Raw genomic sequence first — 15,311 nt, forward strand, 5'->3', positions numbered from 1 at the left:
GATCCAAAATGACACATTTTTATTTCACAATGTCATTACAGTAAGACAAAAGTACAGGATCAATGTATGCTGGTAGCTTCTTTTTTCCTGAGTCATAGATCATGTGACACAGCAAGTAGTGTTTTAGGTCCACAGTACAGCTTTAAAAAACACCCCGCCTCCTCCCTGAGGTACTTTCCACACTTGTGTTCGTTGCCATTTTAGGTGCAAATATGCATTATTATATTTGGTACTGTAAACTGCTACAACACAAGGAACAACACAAACATGAATTCCCTTTTTGGTGGAGTGAGCTTAACGACAAACAGCATGTGTGTGTAGTGTCTGGATGATCCTTTATGAGAGATACTAACTTTGTCATGAAGAATGAGAGATTTGACATCTGCCAAAGATACCTCAAGTAGGAAAGATTCTGTCTGGCTTACAAACGTGCCTGCAACTGACGCAACACTCAAGAAAACCCCACTCGCCTGACATTTCCAGCTACCTCAGAGACAGCGTTTAGTATGAGGAAAGCTTCCCTGTGAAAGGGCACACTTCTATTATCTTCTTGGCTTCTTGAGAATGAAGACAGCTGCAGGATAAGGCAGGTTTGTGAGGTACCATAAGGTCAAAAAAGTAAGAAAAATATGCCTAAAGGCTAAGAAAGAAATCTGAATGTGGTCCATGATGCACTTGAAAGGTAAAAACGTTGCACTGATTTACAGGAGTTGGATAAAGTAACAGGAACATCTTCAATCATAATGCAATCGAATACAAAAAGAGCATCAATTATGGTCTCAACTTTGACCTTTGATTTGAGTTAAACCAAGTAAGCAGAATTTAAATTAATGACATATAAATCAGATTGGAATATAAAGACAATCTGACACGACTTCTGTGGGCAGTTCGGTTGTTGAAGAAATAAAATAATTGGATAGTGGCAAAAATGATTTAAATGTGCATTCAGGTCAGCTCCTTAAAAGACCCAGATGCTGATGCATATCACTTAACAAAAGGTGACATTTCCCAGGTAAGATAACGCCTCTGCTCTTTCCTCTGAAGGTAGATTTTTGTTTTTAAGGAAAGCGTTTTGTTTACTCGTGGCCCACTTCTGTTGCAGTGAAACCTGCTAGCTCGGTGCTGTTTTGAGTATCATAAATAGTTGAGCTTGCTAAACATATTCTTATGCTTTCATATTTTTTTCCTCATATAATAAATGTGGCTATGATACGCCTATGTCTGCCCTCCAAAATCGTCAAACTCTGAATTACTGCACGGCTGTAAATGTATTAGATTGCATTAAAGTGTGTATATTATGTTTGCATGCACCCAAGAAACCAGCTAAGCGAGCGAAACCAGGTTCAGATGGGTCTGATAAACCAGCAAATCAGATACTGCATCATGTTTTACTAGCTTATCCTCTACCCTCCACGGGAAACTTCCCTGTGTTCAATCTCTGTCATGCAAATACAAATGCCAGAAGTTTTACCCAGCCAGGAAATCTGGTATCTCCAGAAGAAACATTAACTGAAACCACAATTTTAAGGATTAAAGTGATTGCCTAAAACTTGAAACATTGATTTTCTGTAGTGCAAAGCTGTTCCTGTTATTTTATAACCCTTGTAAAAACAAATGCTGCCTGTTGCGAAATGTTGATTGCCTATGTAAATCATAGTGGTCAAGAGCATATACATATTAAAGGACTAGATAAAAACAGCACAACCTTTTAACAATCTACCAGGAATGAATGTAAAACCAGCTTGCTGTCTGACTTCCTGACAGGTCAAAGTGTTACTTTTTTGGTCGGAAGTAGAGTTTCTTGGTGAGCATTGAAGCGAAGCAAGGTACTTGTTTCTTCCCGATGGAAGTCTTGTCACTACTGTTCCCAACGCTCCTCATGGACACTTTCCTGTTGACCATCGTGAGTAATTCAGTGAATTCAAGGGAGTCTCCATACTTTCGAAGCAGCTCGCACAGATCCTGGACATACCAGGAGCCATTCACGGTCTCCCGGTGGGAATAATAACCTTAACAAAAAACACAGGGGACAGGACAGTTGTTCAGTACACACAGAAAAAATGGAAAAAATTCTGTCTAGTTTCTGAGCAGGAAATTTGCAGGTCTGTATAGGTAATATGTGGAGATTTTGCTGTAAAAACTTGTCTAGTTAGCTCCAGTCAGAATCCTTTTGCTCACCCTCACAACCTTGATTGACAACGGCTGAATCAGTGGCATGTCATACACGAGACTGAACACGATTCCACAGCATGTTTGCTTTGTGCATAATATAAGTTGGCATTTGTCAATACATAAGTAACTATAATGAGTTCTGCTGGCTGGTGAAGTTATTTGGCAAGATAGAGAAGTAACATAACAGGTATTTTGCAAGCGATAACTTTTAGAGAGCAAGCAAGCTAAGGTTAACCAGCTAGCTGTAACTTAGCTAGGCTGCATGGATCTAGCGTTGTCTTTTTTATAAGCTGATAAGGCAATTCGCTAACAGCAAGGTTTGCAGATTTACCAGCCAGAGCAGCCCCAGAAGCCTGGATCAACGAGCTGAAGTCATCCACCCGAGACATTATTTTGCTACATTACTTTCTTAGCAACACTTCCAAGCAAGCCAGCTAACTTAAACAAAACCAAATGAAAGTTGGCTACATTCCTGTTTAACAGAAATCACTAATTAACTGTATATTTCTGTGTGGTTCGTGTTAAACTCGGTGTTGTGGGATCAATCCTTGTGTATTTGTACCCAACTTGCCGGCTCACCTTCGGCCACAGAGTAGCACATGATGAAATCAGCCCCGGCAGGGAGGGTGTGCACCGCGCTGGCATCCACCACCACCTCATTAGTCTTCATCTCACTGTCCACAGCATCACAGGCCGTCACCGGCTCATCATGCCTGTCTCCACGGCAGGCCTGTTGACAGACAGAACCATACTCACTTTGCCTGAAAGCATTAAAAATCAGGTGATGCTGCAAGAGGCAGCTGGATTTGCCTAGGTTTTGGCTTTAATTTGCATTCACCTGTAGAATAAAGATCTTTGGCTTTCCTACAAGGCTCCTGCACTTGTCTCCTTTGAACATGGCGGTGATGTCCTGAATGCGGATCTTGCCATCGTAGGTGTAAACGTGATCATCCTCGCCGTGGCTCAGGAAGACGAGCAAAAAACAGTCTGCGTCTGAGTGGTTCGCCTCTGCGGCTGGTGGGACATCAGGTATTTGTTAAACAGGCTGCTGAAAAAGCATGAATGGCCCAAACTACAGCATATGAAAGATTGTTTGTTAACAGGAAAAAGGTAATCAGTTAAGTATTAAAACTACAGTAATGATCATGTGATGCGCCTACCTTCACTGATTTTATCTAAGACATCCACCTGTTTGTAGTTTTCATAAGTCTTGACTTCAAAGTTTAGCTCCTTCAGTCTAAAAGAGAAGTTAAAAGAAGTTCAGCATGTTATTAAGCGTACGGGGAATTCTTACCAAATGGTATCATAGGAAGGACTTAACAGTCACTGAACAAGTACAGTCAAGTTCTTCAGCACACACATATACTGTTCTCTCTCCAGCAGGTAGCCGAGGAGTGATACCTTCTCTCCAAGTTGTAGCAGTCAGCATTAGTTCCATGCCGGTCATTTAACCCCAGGCGCCAGAAGAAGCGCTCCTGGTTAAAGATGAGCGCAAGGCCTCGTTGTTTGTGCTCCATCTTGTACTCCTCTGCAGGATCCAGAGCTAAAGAGCTAAATAAAAAAAGACCACAGTATGAGGGGAGCACTGGGCAAGAGGGAAACAAGAAATTCCAGCTAAGACACAAATAGGAAGAATCAGTTTACCTGCTGATGAAAGCATCAGTCTCTGTGAGGTTCTCCGTGCATGCTGTAGAAAACAAGACATACATAAATTAACCAACTACTAAACAATCATGCATTTACAAGTGTGGCTTCACAGCTTTGAATCAATTGAAGTTGCCAAAAATACACAAGAGGATTGAGCTTTTCAGGCTTCTTTGTTAAGCAGCACAACTACAGGTGCATGAATTGCTCCACTGCTGCTGGTATGGGGTCAAGCAGCCATTGTTACATCAGCTTAGAGTCCTCGTGGGCTTCAATAGCAGGTTGACAGGTGGAGAAAGATCCCAAAGGCTGCTAAAAGAACAGAGGTGACACCTCCACACCCCTCCCTACAGATATGCAGGTTAGATTGTGGGCTAAGGGCAGCAGCTCGGGGTTGTTTGACAACTTATAATGATTATTTGTTAAGAATGTAAATCAGTCTTTACATATTCCTTTGCTTGTTTGATGTTTTTTCTTTTTGTACATTTAGTTCATTTGGTAGAACCAAATAAACCTACTCCAGGCTTATAAAACTGTCTGTACTTAACCCTAATGTTAGTTTCTTTTAGAAAAGTTTAAAAGCAGTGCAGCATATGGACCCTGTATACTGAGGAGTTTGTTGTATTTAGTGAACCCACCTCAGCTTTATAAATATACCTAAACCTGAACATTAAACCTTTCATTAAAGGAGTTTAAAGTGCAATAGTATTAGCTATGTGTACCGTGTAAAAAGTACACTGAATGTAGTATATTGGGTCAAGACAACTAGTAAGCTGTCTCTTGAGATTTCACCTAACCCAAAATACAGCACACTTATTGTTCCATCCTGACCAGTTTCCTTATGGCAGGATGTTTGTGAATATGATATCCTGTCCTACATGATATAAAGTAATAACAAAGCCACTTTGAGTTGATGATTCATCTTGGCCTTGTTATGTGGCTGTACTTTGCCTAAGCTGACTTTAACATCTGATTACCTTGAATCTTTTCTCTGTTTGTTTCACTTTTGCTTTGATAAGACGAAACTTTTATAATACTACACAAGCTTTGAAAATAATACGCAAGGTATGTAGGTAATGTACTCACCTGCCCTGTCTGTTGCTGTTTTATTGTCTTTGGCAACACTTCCTGGAAAGGTGAGAGAGAGTAATTAAATCCTGACATTGAGGACGGTTATAACGTTTAAAAAACTAGCTTCACGTGTTGTACTATCTTAGAGTCTGACTGGAGAGAAAGAAAACTTACAGTAAAGGCGTGACAGCACTTACGTAACGTATAGTGAATGATAGGACACAGCTTCAGCTGGCATTGAGCGTAAATTACAACGGAAATGAAAAGTAACTGAACTTACGTTTTCAACTTTTAAAATGCCCAAAGCAGAAGTCTAAAACGTTTGTGTACTTTTCAATAAAAACATGTATGTGAAGTTGTTACCTTTATATCTGTCTTCTGCCGCGTTAGACATGTTAACAGGTTGTCTTCACTCCGACTGACACCACTGAAAAATGAATTTGCTTCGTCAAGCCAACAACAGACATAAAACATGATTTGGCCCAGCCCCCTCAATGTCATTGGCTGAGTTGTAAAACAGGAGAACAGGGTTGGCTTTCGTATGTGTCAGTCAAAGCTCTACAGACAGCACTTCCGTGTTTGTCACATTGTAGCAGCCACTCATAAAACATTTAAATACAGGAATTATATGAATCAGAATCAGTAAAAGCGAGATTAAGGTAGATACAGGCGGAGATTAAAAGTTTAAAATCCAATCTAGACCTTATTTCAGTGGAGTTTACTTAAAACATCAAGATCTTAGATAAATAATAAGAAGAAGAAGAAAAGCTGTCTTTTATCTTTTGGAAAAGACTAAACTCTCAGTGTGGTACCCACTTTGAGAGCCCCTGTGATATACTTGACTTATGTTAAATTATATATTTTTTAAAAATAAAAACAAATTTAATATAACATAATATAACGGCAACTGACACAAAAAAAAAGTTTCAAGTTACCTGAAAAGGAATATAATAAGATAAGATAATACTTTATTCGTCCCACAACGGGGAAATTTACAGTGTTACAGCAGCAAAGTGGAAAGTGCAACATTACAATAAAGGGCATATAAAAATAAGTAAATAAGTGTATCCTAAAAAAAATATGTACAGAGGCAGTAATTACAGGGGACATCTGAGACAATATAGTTACTCTAGTTTGTGACACTAAAAGCAGTTGCTGATTCCCAGTGAAACAACCTGACTTTTGGACAACAATCTCTTATTGGAAAAGTGAAAAAATGCTAGTTTTTAAGTTAGGCTACTTATCTTGCACATTTTTAACACAGAGGCAAAGTGATTAAATAGGCACATAAAAGTGTAAGAATGAAATAAAGAAATAAAGATACAGTGAAGTTGCAAGTTGTAATTGGCCCAAATTAAACAAGGAAGTAAAATTAGAGAATCATTTAATCAAAGGCACCGAAGAACTAAAGAGTTATTTATATAGATTTAAACATAAATTTTACATTGGATTTATGTTTAGGTTGGAGCAGATATGAGATAATCAGGGAGTTGGTTCCACTCAGTTTAAAGCAGCCTCACTGTGTTTGGTTCTGCTTTTTAACGATCGAAGATCTGAAGAACAGTGAGAGATTTATAAACTACAGTAGCAACACTTTAAATTCTATTTTTTTAGCAACTGGAAGCCAGTGTTAAGTAAGGGTTGGTAATGTGCTTAGTGAGCTGGTTCTTGTTAGCTCTGGTAGCAACGTTCTGAATCAGCCAAAGTTGTTTTACAGTGTTTTTTGGGAAGACCAGACAAGAGATGGTAACAATAATCCACCCTGAAGGCGATGAGGGCATGAATGAGTTTCTGTGTGTCTTGTTTGGACATGAGCCCTCTCATTCTGTGCTGTGACTTCTGTGCTGTCTTTTATTAACTGAAGTAGAAAACTTTACCCCATCCAGATGTTTACTTGTTCTAAACATTGATAGAGGGAATCTGAGGGATGAAAATCAGACGGTGAAAGAGCTAAGTAAAACTTCTGCAAAGTTGTGATAAGCAAAGTTATTGTCATAGATGATTTGACCTTAAAGGAGCATGTATAATGTAAATAACAGTGCTCCAAGAATCAGATCCCGGGGTACTCCACATCACGATGATCTGCTCAGATTCGTGATCACCAATAACAACTACAAAAACCCAACAAGATATGACTTGAACTTCCCAAGGACTGTGCCACATGATTACACCCACTTTTCCAGTCCGTCAAGAAGTATTTTATAGTCAGTGGCGAAGGATGGACTGTTCCCAACACTTTTCTGCGACATTTATAAGTGCAGTTATTTCAAGGTAGTTATTAAGAATTCATAAAACCATAAAAGAAAGTGTTCAGTCCATCACAGGACAAACAAAATTGAAATAATTGCATAATGCACTTAAACTTGCTTTTTAAAGTGGACAATTACACACTCTAAAACTCCAATTAAAAAGGGTAAAATTAAGCTTCCCTGGGAAACTCTGAGTCTAAAAGAAAAGTATCTCTCTGTCACTGATGTGCTTTTTAGTCAGGACAATACACACCCTTTAACTTGTGGTGCTGTCACAGTTTCCTCTTTACTGAATACTGACATACACATGACTGTCTCTGGCTGCACAGGGATGACTTACACCCCGACGTGCTTGAATGACTTGTGACTGTTGTGGCAAAGAAGGACAGAAGGAACAAAAACAAGAATAAACCAAGGGGCTAGGTGTGTTGTGATACCTGCCATTATGTTACTGTAAGTGAACTAAATACACTTTCATTAAGATGCATTAAAACACAAACATTGTTTGTTAGGTAGATTTTATTGTCTTTATTTCTTTTTAGGATAGAAATAAAATGCTCACAGTAGAGCCACAGGTTTGATACAATTGTGGATTCTCAAATTTACACATTTTCCAAACATAAATCAGATCATTCACGATATCAGTTATTACAGACAGATTGAGCTTGATGTTGTTTTTATGAGTCAATATTGAAGAATAACTTTTTTGCTGTATACATTTAGCTCTATGTCAACCTCTGGTGGACACACTGTGTTTAAAACAGTTTGTACACTAATTCATTTCCATGATCAAGCATGCTCCCTTCCTATTTATCCTTAATCTACAGCATAAATTGATTTGTTTATCAGACAAGAAGTTAACAAACATAACAGCACAAACAGGATTTCTCAGTTAGTGTGATGTTGTTTATGTGGTGCCAAAAAATGTAATGATATTGTCTGATCATTGGTGCCATTGCAATCATTGGAGAAATTACTACTACTATTATTAAAACCTGATAGAAACACAATCATTTAAAGATTTTTGCGAAGGTCTGAAACGGTTACTTTTTTGGTCTGAAGTAGAGCTGCTTGGTGAGCATCGAGGCAAAGCAAGGTACTTGTTTCCAGATGGATCCCTTGTCACTATAACTCCTCATGGACACTTTCCTGTTGACCATCGTGAGTAAATCTGTGAATTCAAGGGAGTCTCCATACTTTTGAAGCAGCTCGCACAGCTCCTGAATGTACCATGTGCCATTAACAATCTCCCGATGGGAATAGTAACCTTAACACAAAACACAGGGGACAGGACAGTTGTTGAAATGAGAATGTTTAAAAGTCTTAAATAAGTCACTCTAGTTTCTCAGTTGGATTATATTCAAAGTATTAACTGAATTTCCTCCATCTTGCCAAACAAGCATATTAAGAGTTTTGAACATCCTGCTCACCTTCAGCCACAGAGTAGCACATGATGAAATCAGCTCCAGCAGGGAGGGTGTGCACTGCGCTGGCGTCTACCACCACCTCATTTGCCGTTGAATCACTTTGAAGAGCACAGGGAGTCACTGGATCATCATGCTCTTCTCCACGGCAGGCCTAGTGTCAGACACAAGACATTTCCAAGTAAATAATCTGCAGACAGAACTGTATGTTTCCATACAGTGATGGACTGGAAAGGGCTTGGGCTTTAGTTTGCATGTACCTGTAAAATGAAGATCTTTGGCTTTCCTACAAGGCTCCTGCACTTGTCTCCTTTGAACTGTGCTGTGATTTCCTGAATGCTGATCTCGCCATCGTAGGTGTTAACGTGATCATCCTTGCCGTGGCTCATGAAGACGAGCAAAAAACAGTCTGCGTCTGAGTGGTCTGCTTCTGCAGCTGGTGGGACATCAGGTATTAAGCTGACTTTACCACAGCAAATGACATGTTGGATTTAAAAGGCAAGAGTGCCAAATGAGATCATGCATGTTCTTACCTTCTCTGATTCTAGCTGAGACGTCTTTCGTATCGTTGTCGTCATAAATCTTCACTTCAAAGTTTAGCTCTTTCAGTCTGAATAAGAAAATAAGTTCAGCATGTTATAAAGTGCACGGGGAAAGACTTACAGTCACTGAACAGGTTCTCGCTCCAGCAGGTAGCTCAGAGGTGATACCTTCTCTCCAAGTTGTCGCGGTCAGCATAAGTTCCGCTGCGTTTTTTTAAACGCAGGTCATAATTAAAGCGCTCCTGGTTAAAGATGAGCGCAAGGCCTCGTCGTTTCTTGTCCATCTTGTACTCCTCTGCAGGGTCCAAAGAGCTGTTTTACAGCAAAAGGGCACAAAAAAATAAGGTCAATAAAAGGTGAATACTGAACAAGAAGAAATGAATATATCCAGGTGAGAAACAGTTTACCTGCTGATGAGAGCATCAGTCTCTGTGAGGTTCTCTGTGCATGCTGTAAAAAAAACATACTGTAACCCACACAAATATGCAGAATATAATTATTAAGTCTGGTTTAACAGCTTGTTTTGTTATATGGAGAATACTTCTTTGTCGAGCAGCAACTGCAGGTGCATGAATTGCTCCACTGCTGCTTGAATGGGGTCAAGCAGCCATTGTTACATCAGCTTAGAGTCCTCGTGGGCTTCAATAGCAGGTTGACAGGTGGAGAAAGATCCCAAAGGCTGCTAAAAGAACAGAAGGCCGAAGTGGCACCTCCACCCAACCTACAGACAGGCCTTTGTAGGACCGAAGGTAGCAGGTACGCAATGACTATAGGATCCAGTTTGCTTATGTGACAATTTTCTGTTTAAACAGCAGTGTATTGGGTACGCTAAGCTAACGTGAATGTAATTAAATACGACAGTAATTCAAAAAAGCAACTCAAACTGCCTTCATTATTACAGTTAATTAATTAGATCAGCTATATTTTTTTCAATATTTCCTTCTATACTGTGTCACGTATAAAGGTGATATCTATCACCTTTATAGGTGCACTTTTTTCAGCTTCCTGGTCAGAGTTGATGATTAACATCGGCCTATTTGAGTTGCCGTCACAGGTGATAAAACCAGATTGGACCCAGTTTGTTTCACTTCTGTTTGATTAGACCTCATGCTTTTTAAAACAAAACTTTAATAAAATTAAACAAGTTTTGAAATGAGTGTTTAACTTAGTGAGGAGCACTTACCGGCCCTGTTTGTTGCTGCTTTGCTGCCATCAGCAGCACGTCCTGGGAAGGTGAGAGAGAGAGAGAAAGTAAGTCCTGACATTAAATGATATAACAAAAAAACCTGTTGCATATTGTACTAACTAGGTAACTGATAGAAAGTAAGAGAAAGAAGACAACAATTATGACACATTTTATATGGAGCCTAAAAAGCCTAAAAAAATTGAATTGTCTAACTTTTAAATTGCCATACACTCGAGTCCACAAGTTAGGTCTACTGCTATTAATCCTGCATGTGAAGTTGTTACCTCTACAGCTGTCTTCTGTCACGTCAGACATGGTCACAGGTCGTCTTCACTCCGACTAATATCACTGACGAATGAATTTGTAACATCAATCCATCTGTTATAAAGCCAGATTAAGCCCCTCCCTTCCCTTTCCGATTGGCTGAGTGTAACAACAGGAGAGCAGGACAGGCTTCCATATCCTTTAGTTAAGTTTCTGCCTGCTCTCCCTTCCCCCAACAGTCCAGCACAACACCTGTGTTTACTGTTCTGATTGTTCTCATGTCATCCTCACTCATAATCTAGACCAGGAAATACTTAAACTCCTTTACTTTGCCAGCAACTCACTTCACAATAAACTCCATTTTGCATACTGTCTGAGGAGGCCAACAGAACAACTTACTTATGAATCTTAATTCAGGTACTCTGAAGAGAGACTGGGCGGTTTGTTTTATTCTACAGTTTCTCTTTGAACCGAATCATTTCTTGAAGGTTTCATGGAGAGAAATATGCACGTTGTGCTACTTACAGGTAAAATTAAGACAAAACTCTGAGATTGTTACGTTTTTATTCGTTCTTTTTTTTTTTTAAACAGTATTTTTTTTATTGTATCTTATGTCGAATTGCCACACGTCACATTTTTTAGTGTTCAGCTAGGTTGCTGTGCATTCAATTAATAGAAAAAAATCCTGCAAAATCTTGTCTAGAGTTCACTTACAATCAAAGCCAAATGACACAACATAAGAGTAAACATGTATGAACCCATAAAAGGTGCAGACAGAGCATCCCAAACCATGACCACCCTGTTTGTGTGGGAGAGATACTGATTGTCAACTCTAAACCCATTTCACATTCACTTTGTCTACATTATAAAACAATCACTGACACAATCATTGCAGGCCGAAGAAGCTCGATCCCTGCGAACATCTTCACGTTTATTGGAGGAATAATTCTGACAGTGTTGACTTTCAAGTCTTGTCCTAGTGGACGTGTCAGAGCCCTGTCTTCATCTTATACTGATCCAACCGGATTCTATCTTGCTGTTGAAGCTTACATCCCAGGTGCACAACAGTGTCAGATTGCAGAGTCGCTGCTGACTTGCAAGCTGCAAAGAAGGACAGAAAGAACAAGAAATGAGCATTGAGTATAAAGGTGAGAAGGAATCTGACACAGCATAACTTATTTTACATAATGGAGATCTGTAAACAGTTTCAGTGCACAGATAAGATACAAGATACATCACACTTGATGTCATTAAAGCAATGAAGGTTTTATAAAGTAGAATCAGTCTATGGGCATCATATGACAGATTCAGAAGGTCCTCCATACGGCTTTGAAAGCACCACTCCTCCCTGAAACACTTTCCAGTACCATTGGTGCTTACAGAATAATAATATTGTGTAACCTGATATGAACAAAATCATAAATACAGCTACCTTAGTTGTCATACTGCTTGGTGGTTGACTTATGCTTCTGAGGGGCAGATGCAAGCATGGCACCAGCTGCATATAGTGGGGCACCAGCGCACAGAGACTTGTGATGCATTGATGGTGGACCTGGTTGAGATTAAGGTGTTTTGCTATAATCATTTACATTTAGACCCAGAACCAACTTACTTTATGACTGAGGAAACTTACTTTTTAGGTCTGAAGTAGAGTTTCTTGGTGAGCAATGAAGCAAAGCAAGGTACTTGTTTCTTCCCGCTGTCATTACTCCTCATTGATACTTTCCAGTTGACCTTTGTGAGCAACTTTGTGAATTCGAGGGAGTCCCCATTCTGAAGCAGCTCGCACAGATCCTGGATGAACCAGGAGCCCTTTTGATGTTGTCGGTAGGATAAGTAGCCTAAACAAACAACACAGACGACAGGATAGCTGCTGACTGAAAAGCCAAAAAGACTTCAAAAGTGACTTTGATTCTTAGTAAAGTCACTGTTGCATTTTCAAAGAATCAACAGACTCAAATTAATTGTCATTATAAACATAAGATAGATTTTAAACATCTTGCTTGGCTCACCTTCAGCCACGGAGTAGCACATGATGGAATCAGGCCCAGCATGCACGGCGTGAAAGGCGCTCGCTTCCACCACCTCTTCCTCTGTCTCCTGCTCCCTGTCATTGACTGCACAGGGAGTCACTGGATCATCATACTCCCCTCCACGGCACGCCTGGTGATAGACAAAGCCACATTCACTTTGTCTGCTTTTTTAGCAACCATGGATTTTAAAGCAAGGCATTACAATTTTTTTTTTGCATGTACCTGTAAAATGAAGATCTTTGGCTTTCCTACAAGGCTCCTGCACTTGTCTTCTTTGAACTGTGCTGTGATTTCCTGAATGCTGATCTCGCCATCGTAGGTGGAAACGTTATCTTTATCACCATGGCTCAAAAAGACGAGCAAAAAACAGTCTGCGTCTGAGTGGTCTGCCGCTGCGGCTGGTGGGACATCAGGTGTTTGTTAAAAATTGGCTGCTGAAAAAGCATGAATGGCCCAAACTACAGCACATGACAGGTTAGATCTGACAAACAGGCAGGAGTTTCTGCAAAGGTAATGCTGAATTTACAGCATGTTTAGAAATTTGAGGGTCAAAGGAGATTGTGCATGTGCTTACCTTTAGTGATTATATCTAAGACTTCTGCTCTTTCAGAGTTATTGTAAGTCTTCACTTCAAAGTTTAGCTGATTTAGTCTGAAATAGAGATAAGTAAGTTTAGCATTTAATAAATTACACAGGGAAATTCTGACAAGGAGTATCAAAGGAAAGACTAGGCTGTTGTAACTTGTTCATAGTCTTAAGAACAGTTGGTGGAACCTGCCCCTCTTTCTTGTCTTCCCACTGCATCCTTGGAACAATTATATGAGCATAAGAATGAACAAATATATGCCAGTTGCCCAATTCAGAAGAAAGACTGGAGGGTTCAAGCTTGCTCAGAGTTCCTGTATCTAAGCTGGATCAGCAAATCAGAGCTATTGATGGAGAGGCCACCTTAGGCAGACAAGTTCGTGAGCACGTAATTATTTTATTCCCTCTGTAAGTGCTGGCAAGAAAGTTATACCTTGTCTTCAAGTTGTCGCGGTCAACATCAGTTCCATGCCTGACTTTCTGGGATCGTTTAAAGCATTTCATATTAAAGATGAGCGCCAGGCCTCGACGTTTGTTGTCCATTTTGTACTCCTCTGCAGGATCCAAATCCAAAGAGCTGTTTCATGTTGATAAGTAAGAAAGAAGAAAACAATGTTAAGTGAGCACTGGGCAGAGAAGTTATAGTTTATAAATGATTTAACCAGGCAAAGGAAACAGGTTACCTTCTTATTAAAGCATCAGTTTCTGAGAGGTTCTCGGTGCATGCTATAAAAACGCAAACATAAGAGACCCATGCAATAATGCAGAAAATATTCACTTAATACTTCTACTTCAAAAAGCTTTATTTAAATTTTACAAATGCTCCCAATATTTGATCAATAATGCATGGAAGGGTTGAGTTTCTTAGTCTTAGCTTCTTGTGAAGCAGCAAGACTACAGGTGAAGAATTGCTCTACTGCACCTTGAAGGGGGTCAGGCAGGCATGCCTCCATCAGCTGAGAGTCCTCATGGGCTTTAATAGCAGGGTGACAGGTGGAGAAAGATTTTAGATTTTATGTGTTAAAGGTGAACAAAAAGTAAAACTGTCAACTTAAATTGTATGACTTGCGTTGAGCATTACTGTAAATATTGGATAATGTATACTGGAGAAAGATAAACATGTAATCAGCAAGGATGTCGTAAGTTTGACGCTCAAAACCTCTGAATTTTGATTCCACCCAAATAGAACCTCTATTGTCCCACACATATGAAATATGGAAACATTATATTGTGTCTATAAAAACTAATATCATAGGCAGTTTGGTTGATGATTAATCAACCATCCTATCTGAGTTGGCTGTGCTTTGGCTAGACTGGCAGTAAAACCAGACGTTGTTACAACTTCACCCTGATATTTCACTTTTGCTCTGATACAAAGTTTTTTTCTCTCCTATTTTTAAATTCACAACTTTAACAAAAGATTCAAGCTTTAAGAACAGTGTAATGCACTCACACTTCAACACCTCTGCTGCTCTGCTGTCTTCAGAAACTCTACCTGGGAAGTTGACAGAAAGAGCAATTAAGTCCTGACGTCAAGATCGTTTTAAAGACATTAAAAGCTTTCCTTACATGTTGTACTGTCCACTTCTGTGTTAGACATGGTCACAGGTTACCTTCACTGCAACTCACACAACTGAAAAATTAGCTTGCTTTGTCCAGCTCCTCTGTCTCGGTGACTGAATAGGACAACGGTCGAACAGGATGGGCTCTCAAATTTCAAACCCCATGCCACTCCTTCATTTCCTGTAAATGAGTAAACAGCCTAGGCAGAGCTCTACAACACTGATACCACTATAATTTATCACACTCTGTGGCCCCCCTTATAAAAAAAAAAATTGGTGATGAACACCCTGGCCTTCCAACCCGCAGACATTGAAGAGGTAGATGAGCTGAGACAGCCCAACAATATCCAAGCCTTCAGCATCCCAACATGAATCTTATCTAGCCCTGGTGCCCTGCTATTTTCTATCTTTTTCCTACTTCTCAAGATACGGTTAAGGCCTCTCCTGAGTCTTAAAACGTCTCCACAAAGAACATTTTCATTGGGTTCTGCAGTTCCTCAAACTGTCTTCAATGCTCACCTGCAGTCAGGATGAGCAGTTCTCCTGTCCTGTTCTGACTTAGGCCCTTTTCAATGGCCG

The 15,311-nt window shown here is 39.7% G+C and overlaps 3 protein-coding genes across 3 annotated transcripts; all 3 read right to left on the reverse strand.

Moving 5' to 3' along the window:
- Positions 1-2: 2 nt before the first annotated feature.
- On the reverse strand, positions 3-5,354 carry LOC138595218 (caspase-6-like). The gene is given in 9 exon segments (XM_069666574.1): positions 3-2,009; positions 2,752-2,902; positions 3,011-3,186; positions 3,333-3,409; positions 3,574-3,723; positions 3,817-3,859; positions 4,903-4,944; positions 5,251-5,321; positions 5,323-5,354. Coding segments are annotated over 9 exon segments (978 nt in total). The 3' UTR covers positions 3-1,773.
- Positions 5,355-7,649: 2,295 nt separating this feature from the next.
- Positions 7,650-10,637, reverse strand: LOC138594589 (caspase-6-like). Its single transcript, XM_069665736.1, has 8 exons — positions 10,573-10,637; positions 10,286-10,327; positions 9,510-9,552; positions 9,271-9,414; positions 9,094-9,170; positions 8,821-8,996; positions 8,567-8,714; positions 7,650-8,403 (listed from the first exon to the last, which is right to left on the reverse strand). Exons 1-8 carry the CDS (start codon positions 10,601-10,603, stop codon positions 8,180-8,182), a joined length of 885 nt encoding a protein of 294 aa, XP_069521837.1. The 5' UTR covers positions 10,604-10,637; the 3' UTR covers positions 7,650-8,179.
- Positions 10,638-12,181: 1,544 nt separating this feature from the next.
- Positions 12,182-14,840, reverse strand: LOC138594810 (caspase-6-like). Its single transcript, XM_069666044.1, has 9 exons — positions 14,784-14,840; positions 14,624-14,665; positions 14,093-14,143; positions 13,854-13,896; positions 13,604-13,747; positions 13,160-13,236; positions 12,808-12,983; positions 12,565-12,715; positions 12,182-12,393 (listed from the first exon to the last, which is right to left on the reverse strand). Exons 3-9 carry the CDS (start codon positions 14,121-14,123, stop codon positions 12,182-12,184), a joined length of 834 nt encoding a protein of 277 aa, XP_069522145.1. The 5' UTR covers positions 14,124-14,143; positions 14,624-14,665; positions 14,784-14,840.
- Positions 14,841-15,311: the final 471 nt, after the last annotated feature.

This window comes from Semicossyphus pulcher, unplaced genomic scaffold (assembly GCF_022749685.1).
Source record: "Semicossyphus pulcher isolate SPU_LCO1_2020_fin unplaced genomic scaffold, fSemPul1.0.p SCAF_17, whole genome shotgun sequence".
NCBI classification, from domain to species: Eukaryota; Metazoa; Chordata; class Actinopteri; order Labriformes; family Labridae; genus Semicossyphus; species Semicossyphus pulcher.